The sequence below is a fragment of the Chrysochloris asiatica genome, unplaced genomic scaffold (assembly GCF_000296735.1).
Source record: "Chrysochloris asiatica unplaced genomic scaffold, ChrAsi1.0 scaffold00165, whole genome shotgun sequence".
Taxonomy (NCBI): Eukaryota; Metazoa; Chordata; class Mammalia; order Afrosoricida; family Chrysochloridae; genus Chrysochloris; species Chrysochloris asiatica.
In genome coordinates this window covers 5,117,363-5,127,745 of record NW_006408683.1, presented here as the reverse complement: position 1 = coordinate 5,127,745, position 10,383 = coordinate 5,117,363, and the positions used below count along the sequence as shown (strand labels likewise).

Here is a 10,383-nt window from a genome sequence, read left to right as displayed (position 1 = left end):
TTTCTGATTGCCTCCAGGTAGATGTGATCAGGAAATGGGCTTCTCTTTTCACTCTTTTTCTTAAGAAATTTCTAGATGCCACTGTTGGTCGTTTTAACGTAACTTAGGATTTAATTTTCGGCCTATTTCCTTTTTTGTCTGCTTGTCCCGCTCCACAACCCCATTAAGGCCTTGTTTCTAGTTGTAAACAGTTCAGGGCCAGCTTTGGCCATTTGGTTTTAATTGGAAACTGTCTCTTTAAATTTCAAGGAGATCTGTGTGCATACATAATAGAACCCTCCGATGGTGGGGCTGGGGTGCCCACTGGCTCAGGCACCTCTATAGTCACCAGAATGTAGGTTCAAAGGCAGCAAGGGACCAATGAAAAGCTACCAAAAGAGAAGAATGTCCATACCTTTATCTCAGCGGTTCTGCCAGGCGTCTGTGGCGCTCCGATCTTTCCCCCTCTTGGTCTCACCCAAGATTGCGGCTCCTCGAGCAGCTGAGTGTCTCAAACTAGAAAGCAATGGATTTCTTGCTTCTGCCACAATTTCCCCCAGCTGTAAGCCTTCCAACCTTCTAAATATTCCTTTTTATGTGGTTCAGAGTTCTGGGACCATCCCCTGAGCCTGCTTGGTCAGGTATTCTGTGTTGTTGCTGGCGGAGCTCCTTTACTGCACTGCCACCCAATCTGCCATTTTGTTTGTTCTCTCTGCCATCTGCTTTTATTTATTTATTTTATTTATAAATAATCTCTTGTCCATAGAATCCTTCAATATTGAAACCCAAGACTTAAAATTTTTTTCTTCACTGCTTTCAACTTGTGAAATGCTGAGTATGTAAGATCTTCCCTGTGTTCTAACTGCAGATCTTTGCACAGTTCATTATAATACTTTACTGTGTCTTCTCAAGCTGCCTTTTGAAATTTTCTGTTCACTTCTTCTACTTCATCATTTCTTCCAATTGCTTTAGCTTCTCTACATTCAGGAGCAAGTTTCATCAATTTTTGTCTTTTTGATTACATTTCACCTTTGTCATGGATGATATTCTTGATATCATCCCTCAACTCCATTTATCTTCAATCATTAGTGTCTAGTGCATCAAATCTTTGCTTGCGATGGTCTCTGAATTAAGATGGGATATATTTAAGGTCGTATTTTGGCTCTTGTGGACTTGTTTTTATATTCTTCAGTTTCCGCCTGAAATTGCATATAAGTGATTGATGATGGTCTGTTCCATGGTAGGTTCTTGGCTTTGTTTTGGCTGATGATATTGAGCTTCTCCACTCTCCATCCCCAAAGATGTAGTCAATTTGATTAGATAGTTAACATGCCCAAGTAGCATCTTTAAGCTAAATCCTAACCATCTGATGCTTTTAAGTACTCTGACACTAAAACATGTAAACTTCACCATGGACCTCTGGGGAAGGCATTATCATCCTTCTAATACAGAAGTGGCAACTGAGCTTCAGTAGAATTAAGTTACACTTAAAATCCATTAGTAAGTTACTAACATATTTTTCTTTATTTCCTCTTATTTTTTTTCCCTTCTATTTTTTTTCTTCTGTTTTTTTAAGTTTTTATTGTGAATTGTGTGATAGTTTACATGGGAGAACATTATTTTACATTCATCCTATCATATATAATTTCATTGCCATGATTACAGTCCCCTCCATGCATCATTAAACAACCAAAGGGTGTACCCCGCAAGCCTGCCCCTTGGTCATCAGCACACAGCCCTTCTCCCTCTCTGGGCCTAGAGTCCCCAGCTGCTCCATCTCTCCACATCATCATCTCTGCCTCCATCTCTGGCGTCACTGCTTCTCTGGGTTGGGTCCCACACTCCACTCTTCTTCCAGGGACCCCCCCTCCTGGGCTGCAAAGTCAGCCTCTCCCCTCCTTTTGCTACAAATTGTCTACCTTTACATTTCCAACCCTCACAGTCAGTCCTGATAGCAATTATTCACTATTGTACCACAAGAGACCTATCCCCATCTCCTTTCATCAGCGCTGCCAAGACAGATTGGATACTACCTCTATTTTTTTCTTCAGAACTTTTTATTTTGGTCCAGGCAAAACTTCCTTTTTTTTTTTTTAATTTCTTTGCTTCTTCTTTTTTTCCTTTTCCTTCTATTTTCACCTTTCTAGAACTTTTTATTTTGATTCAGGGCATGACTTGAATATGACAGTTAATGAAAACACTTCTTTCTTTTCTCTTTGGTTCATTTGTCTACCTCTTCTTTTCCCCAGAGAGTGTTTTATGATCATGAAACTATTTACCGAGTGACTTTATTTGCTAAATTATATTCCATCAATTCCTGCTTTGAAATAATTGAGAGAGACTTCAGATTAGAGCATAAATGCCTTTTCAGAGTTTATGCTCTAATCTATTGGCAACTTTTTTTCCCCCCCCAGAGAGATTGGAACGATTATCAGGTCATTAGGATGCTGCCCTAGTGAAGGAGAGCTACACGACTTGATTGCAGAGGTAAGTAGTGCTAAGAAAGTTAAATTCATCAGATTCTCTGGGCACCGATCTGAAGGACCCTGTGCAGCTACTTGTAATTAAAAACTCTTACTTGTAACTAAAGATGTCCTAAACTGCTGAATATGCTCAATTTAAGTATTAGGGTAGCTTTACAAGTTAGCTAGCCTGCAAGATTGGAAGAATTAAAATCAGGTCTTGAAGAAATGACTTTGGACAAAAGTAATGAAATAGGATGAAGTAAAAGTTCCACTTTAGCTATCCTGTCTTTAAAGATAGATCAGTAGGTTCAAGAATTAATCATATGCAGAAAGAATATTGACAGATGAAAGGATAAAGTGAACAATATGAGGCCAGAGAGATAGGAAAAGAAATAGAGACGATAGGAAATTGTATTTATTTGGAGAAATAAAACTAGCAATAGAAATAAACAGTAAAAAATAGTAAGAATTAACTTGATTGATCAGGTACTCAAAGAATATTTTAAATGATTATTAGTTATCGTGGTGTGCTGCCATAGGATAAGCACTCAACCTCAAGGTTGGTAAACTGCAAGATCGGAGGTTCAAACTCACCAGCCACTCCTCAGAAACCCTATTCAGGGTTGCTATGAGTCAGAACTGACAGGATGACACTTAATAACAGCAACAACAGTGTATATAAAAGTTATGTTATAAAGTATTGTGTTAATTGTGAAATAGCATTTTCTTTAAAAAAACAAAATATTGTGCAAGGCTAAGTCAAAAACTATTGCTACTAGGATTCCAGTTGAGACATGCACAGGTTTATTCCAAACAAAATATGTTTAAACATACTCTGCAATTCGTGGATGACTACAGACAAGTTCTCTCAGTAATACATTTGTCTAAGTGTCCTTTGGGTACTTTAAAAAAAAAAAAGAGAAAGGTCCAATCTAAACAGTGTCTTCCTAGGGGATGTGCTGAGTCAGTTAAATTCAAGGAAAAGAAGTCAGCTCAGAAGGTCCTGGTAACTGTTTGTGATTACAAACTGGGTAATCTTGATAGATTTTCTCAAATTACACAGGATGTTTAAAGGGCTTATAAATTTTGTTTTGTTTTATCCTATGAAAATTGATTTTTTGTTTTTTAAGTTTTTATTGTGAATTGAGTGATCATTTTTATATGGGAGAACATCAGTTTTACACTCATCGTTTCATTGCAATAATTACAATCTCTGTGCATCATCATTCAACAGTATTTGCTTCTATTCCCTCTGGGTTTTTTTTTTGTGGGGGGGGGGAAAGGGGTGTACACAAAAACACTCAGGAATTTATTTATAGTCATATAAACAACCAAAGGAGCTCTGGTAGCATAGTGGTTATGAATCGGGCTGCTGACCTCAAGGTTGGCAGTTTGAAACTACCAGCTGTTCTGCTGAAGAAAGATGAGACTTTCTGCTCCCTTAAAGATTTACAGCCTTGGAAACCCTGTACAGGGTCACTATAAGTCAGAACTGACTCCACGGCACAAAACAACAACAACAACAAACAACCAAAGGGCACATTCTGTAAGCCTGTCTCCTGGCTGCCAGCACTCAGTCTTTCTCTTTCCATGAGTCTAGAGTCCTCAGCTGCTACCTCTCTCCATGTCCCCATCTCTATGCCCATATCTGGTGTCGCTTCTTCTCTTAATAGGGTCCCACATTCCGCTTGTGCTCTTCTCCCTTGATGGTCCTAGGGTCCTCTGTTCCTAGGACTGTAAGATTAACTCCTCTCCCCTTTTTGTTACAAAACTTCTACGTTTACAGTTGTGACATACACAATTTGTCATGATAATAATTACTCGCTATTGAGTCATAAGAATCTTATCCCCATCTCCTTTCACCAGACCCACCTAGACAAGAGGAAAACTGTTCAGTGGGGAGTCTACCTTCCCCTGATACACTCTGAAACTAAACTCCCTCTTGAAAACTTGTAAGCCAGTCACTTTGTGCCTTTATATCTCCCCTCTTCCCCCAATTTTAGGTAGCCAATGTCTAAATTGCCCATCCTTATCCACCCTGTATACAAATGGGATAGGATTGATGCTTGATGTGAAGACTCCTTCCCTCTCAGTTGGTATTTTGAACTACTACATTCATACATATAGGTCAAGTTCATAAAATTGTAGGAATTTACACTTGTTTCCTTTATCAAAAATTGTTTTTTATCTTTCTCTAGTTGAGTTCTGATCATCACGCCATCGAGACTCGGTTGAATTAATGCTGTCTACAAGTTTGGCCATTCTTGTGCGTCTCCCTTTACTTCATATCAGCTGGACGCTTCACTCTCAGCTGTAGCCCTCTTTGGCTATGTCCTTGTCCTTGGGCTTAGGAGTCGCCAGGTCTCACCACAGTTCAGACCAACCAAGGGCTTACAAGTTTTAAGAAAATTGAAAACTGCAATGGTGAGAAAAAGGCCAGTAAAGTTGTGCTGAGGAGTGTTTCCCCACATCATGACAATTTCCTACCCTTTCTTCAAGGATAGCCAAGGTTATCCCATGAGAATTTCTCTGGAAAACCTTACCCATTCACCTTCCAAGCCCTGATCTTGTCCCTTCAAATTTCTTTTTGTTCCCTAAACTCAAAGAACATTGAAAATGAGCACAGTGTAAGTCCCTGAAGGATGCCCAAACTACTCATTTTGCTGTCCTCCCTCTTATTGTATACTGCCTTCCCTTCACCCAAGTTAACCCTCCCTTGGCCTCCCACCACTTGTAACCACCAAAGTATGTTTCTTTTAGTGTGAAAACCTTTTCTTGACTTTGTACAATAGTGGTTTCTATAATATATGTACTTTTGTGATTGACTGAAGTGGCAGCATCAATGAACTCAAGCATGGCAACAGTAGTGAAGTTGGCCCAGGATTGGGCAGCATTTCGTTCTGCTGTGCATAGGGTCGCTAAGAGTTGGTGCTGACTTGATGGCACCTAACAACAACAACAGGTTCACCCATGTTATGAAGTGTTTCACAGATTCATTATTATTCTTTAACAATGCATAGTATTTCGTTGTGCATATGTATCAATGTTTGTTTATTCATTCTTCCCTTGATTGGCATTAGGCTGTTTCTATCTTTTTCCTATTGTGAATACTGCCAAAATGAACATAGCTCTTATTTCTTATTTGTGTCCTGACTCTTATTTTTCTAGTATATATAACATGGAGAGGAATTGCTGGGTCATATGGCATTTCTATTCCTAACTTTTTGTTCAAGTGTCATACTGTTTTCCACAGTGGCTGTATCGTTTTTCAGTTTTACCAGCAGTGTATGAGGGATCCAGTCTCTCCACACCCTTACTAGGATTTTTTTTTTAGTTTTTTTTTTAACTTTGCTATTAATGCTGAGTTGAGATGATACACACTGTTGTTTTGATTTGCATCTGGTGTTTTGGTGTGGCTCCATGGGCTAATGAGCTGAACTGCAAGGTCAGTTTGAATCACAAAGTCAGAGGTTCAAGCTCACCAGCCGCTCCTTGGAAACCCTATACAGAGTCTTTATGGGTCAGAACCAACTCAACAGCACTTAATAACAGCAGTGGTCAGTGCTCATGAGCATTTCTTCATTTGTCTATTGGCTACCTGAAAGTCTTCCTTGGTGTTCATGTCCTCTGTCTGTTTTTTTAAACTTATTGAGGTGTTGAAATTGTCTATACATTTTAGAGATTAGTCCCTTGTCTAGTGTGGCATTGCCAAAACCTGTTTCCCACTCTGTGGGTTCTCTTTTTATTCTTTTGGTGACTTTTTTTATGCTTGTAGGTGTCTAATTTTTATGAGGTTCCCATCATCTAGTTTGTCTTTTGCTGTTTGTGTGTTTTCAGTTTTGTTTGGTGGTGTATTTTGCCTTATAGCATAGCCCCTAAATTTGCCCCTATTTTTTCAATGATAAGCTTCATAGTTCTAGGTTTCACATTTGGTTGGTTAATCTTAAGATTGTTTTTGTATATTACGTGAGCTAAGGGCCCTGTTTTTATCTTCTACAATTTGGTATCTAATTTTAGCAGCATCATTTGGTAAAGAGACTATCTTTTCCCCATTTAATGTGTCTCAGCTCTTTGTCAAAAGATCAGCTGTTGGAGTGTTGCACTAGACCTCAAGGTCGGCAGTTCAAACTCACCAGCTGCTCCTTGGAAATCTTATACAGGGTTGCTGTGAGTCAGAACCAACTCACTTGGGTCTTAACAACAACAGTTCTGGGTGCCAGTTCCTCACCCCCCAGTGAGAAGAAATCTGCTGGTGGAAGCAAAATACGGTGATTTCTGAATCGATCCAGCCACGGTTGCCGGCAGCCAGAAGTCCTCAGGCTGGAGGGCGGGGCCACAGCCAAACAGAGGCAGCGACCTAGCGCTAGAAGCTACAGAGCAGTGCTTCTGAAGGGAGAGGTGTGACTGATTTTCCATCTTTCACTTTTCATTTTTCACATATCTCTCCTCATCACCCCCCAATTCTACCCTCACTGCACAGGCCAGACACCTTCAGGTGGGCGGGAACAACCCCCCCAAAAGGGTCCAGCATTGCACCCACAGTTTTCCAACAGCACAGAGAGGAAACCTGCACGCTGCTTCTTATGACATTTTGACCCTGGGAACCAGTTCAAATAGTTAACCTAGGTGGGACCCTTTGTACAACAAAGGCCAGAGAACAATGTCAATCACAATTTTATTTTTGTTTTTGATTGGTGGTTTCTGTCTCTGCTTTTATAAATTGTTGCTGTCTTTGGTCCTTTTGGCCTCACTCTTCCCCCAGGGGTGGGAGCTTTCTCCCCCTACCTTACCCAAAAAGAGACAGCAGCTGTGCCCATATAGGCAAGCTACAAGCATACCTTGTAGTACCCCACCATCTGGACAAGAGCCAATACCAGTTGCTAGGCAGTACATGTGAAAAGGGAAGCCTATCTCCAGATCATATCCACCAGGAGACCCTCAGCAAGCTTAACAACAAAACAACATTCATCCATTTAAGCGTTAAAAACTCATATAACTCTTGAAAATGTCCAAAAAAAACATAATTAAAGATATCAACACATGTCCAAAAACAGAAAAAAGTAACTGAGACAAATGAGCTGGAAGCAGACACAGACTTTCCAGTAGACAAGCAGGTTCTGGATCTGCCTGAGAAAGAATTCAGAAGAATAATATGGAAACAAATTCAAATGCTGCAAAAAGGGGTGGATGAAAATAAGGAAGAAGTCAGGAAAGAGCTACAGGAGCAATCAAACAAGATAGATATGGCTTTGAAAACAGTCCCAAACCTGCAAAAAAAAAAGTCCAGATGATTAATAATAAAATATCAGAAATGGACAATACACAGAAAGGGCAAAGGAGCAGAATGGAAGAGATGGAAGCCAGAACCAGCGAGCTGGAAGACAGATCTCTCAATATTGCTAAGATAGGAAAACAAGCAGAAAAAAGGATTAAAAAATCTGAAGAGAGTCTAAGATTCATGCTGGATAACATGAAGAGGAATAACTTAAGAATTATTGGCATTTCAGAACAGGAAGAATCACAGAAGTCCACAGAAGAGATAGTTGAAGAGCTTCTGGAAGAAATTTTTCCTAACATCTTGAAGGACATGAAGGTAAACATTCAATAAGCTGAAAGAACCCCAGGAAGGGTAGACCCCAAAAGAAAATCACGAAGACATATCATAATCAAGCTCTCCAAAATCAAAGACAAGGAGAGAATTCTAAAAACAGCCAGGGAAAAGAGAAGTGTCACCTACAAAGACAAGCAAATCAGATTAAGCTCTGACTTCTTGGCAGAAACCATGCAGGCAAGAAGGCAATGGGGAGACGTATATAAAACCCTAAAGGAAAAAAACTGCCAACCAAGAATTGTCTAGCCAGCAAAACTGTCATTCTAATACTATGGTGCAATCAAAACATTCCAGGATAAACAGAAGCTAAGAGATTTTGTTAAATCCAATCCAGTGCTTCAAAACATCCTAAAGGGAGTTCTTTGGAACATAAACCAGCAAGAATAGACAACAACCAGAGATTGACAGACATACCAACACCACCTGGAACTTGGTTGATGGATAGCAGAGTTCATAACAGAACAAAATTACAGCAATGAATTCAGAGGACCTGTGAGGTCAACCAAAGATCAAAATATTAACAATATCAAAGAAGGGAAAAATATAGGAACAGAGATCAAGGTGGTAAGGAGGTCGAGTAGATGGCAGGATACAATAGACTGTCTTAAACGCAGGGAAAACTTAACAGACTATATAGGGTAACCCCAAAGAAAATTTATACTTCACAGCTTACCATGAAAATGAAGATCCAAGCAGAATAAGGAAACATTAAAACAAAGAAGAAACTGACAAGAAATAGCACAAAAAACATGAACGCAACACAAGCAGGTATGAAGAACAAAGGAACAAACAATACCACAAAAAATTAACATAATGACAGCAGTTAATCCATTCCTATTGATAATTATACTGAATGTCAATGGATTAAATGCACCAGTGAAGAGACAGAGAATGACTGAATGGATAAGAAAACAAGACCATTCAATATGCTGCCTGCAAGAGGCACACCTTACACACAAAGACAAAAACAGACTAAAAGTTAAATGATGGGAAAAAAATTTACCAAGCTACCACCAATAAAAACAAGCAGGAATGGCAATACTAATCTCTGATAAAATAAACTTTAAGGCAAAAACCACCATAAGAGATAAAGAAGGACACTATGTCATGATTAAAGGGTCAATTGAGCAAGATGACATAACCATAACTAACATCTATGCTCCCAATGAAAGAGCACCTCTGATATATAAAGCAAACCCTACTAGAATTGAAGAAAGAAATAGATAAATCTACAGTTATAGTGGGGGATTTTAATATACCACTTTTGAAAAGGGATAGAACAACCAGAAAGAAACTCAACAAAGCTACAGAGGAACTAAACAGCACGATCAACCAACTTGACCTCAAAGACGTGTACAGAGCATTCAACCCAACAACAGCACAATATACATTCTTTTCCAGTGCACATGGAACATTCTCCAGAATTGACCATGTGTTAGGTCACAAAGCAAGCCTCCATAAATTTACAAATGTCAAAATACAACAAAGCATCTTTTCAGACCACAATGCCATAAAATTAGAAATCAAAGGAAATAAAGTTTAATACATGGAGACTGAATAACACCCTGTTGAAGAGCAACTGGATAATAGAAGAAATTAAATGTGAATTCAGAAAGTTCCTAGAAACAAACGAGAACAAAAACACAACATACCAAAATCTTTTGCACACAGTGAAAGTGGTGCTGAGAGGACAATTTATTGCTATAAATGCACACATCCAAAAAGAAGAAAGAGGGCTTCCAGTATGGCAGGACAGCCAGGGAAGTAAGGTAGGGATGGGGTTCCGGGGAAAAACGAGTGGGATCTCACAAAGGAAACGTTCATATACCAATCCCACGGCATTTAAACTATCATAAAGTCTCCTGAACTCACATTTTTGAGAAATCGCACTAATAAGGATAAAGACACGTATTTTGGGACTCTTGCCTGCAGGTCCACAGGTCGCTCCTGCGATTGCAGAGTTTAGAGGGTGGGGCCAGGGTCAGCCTTTTCAGAAAGCAGTGTCTCCAGCAGGGGAAAAGAAAAAAAAAAAAAAAAGAAGGGCAAGAGGTGACATAGCTTACCCCCACCCCAAGTCTCCCCTCCCTGGCTTGATATCCCAATAAAAATCGGCTGGGTGCAGCTTACCCACGCACGGAGAGTGTGAGAAAGTTGGTGGCGGCTTTTTGATGTCATCCATCATCTGCCATCTATCGCTGCATCTATGCCCCTTGCCCCCACTCCTAGCTAGCAGTGGGGATCCTCCAGCGGCTGTTCTGGCGGGACAGGGAACAGAAAAAGTTAACCAAAGCCACATATCTGCTCCAATGTGGTGATTTCTGTCCATGC

At 39.8% G+C, this 10,383-nt stretch overlaps 1 protein-coding gene across 1 annotated transcript in view; it reads left to right on the top strand.

Moving 5' to 3' along the window:
* The window catches only part of EFCAB2 (EF-hand calcium binding domain 2), a 128,863-nt gene that overhangs the window by 73,700 nt on the left and 44,780 nt on the right, over window positions 1-10,383 (top strand). Inside the window, exon 3 of the mRNA XM_006871284.1 lies at window positions 2,394-2,466. Within this exon, the coding sequence (XP_006871346.1) occupies window positions 2,394-2,466 (73 nt within the window). The remainder of the gene's footprint in view (window positions 1-2,393; window positions 2,467-10,383) is intronic.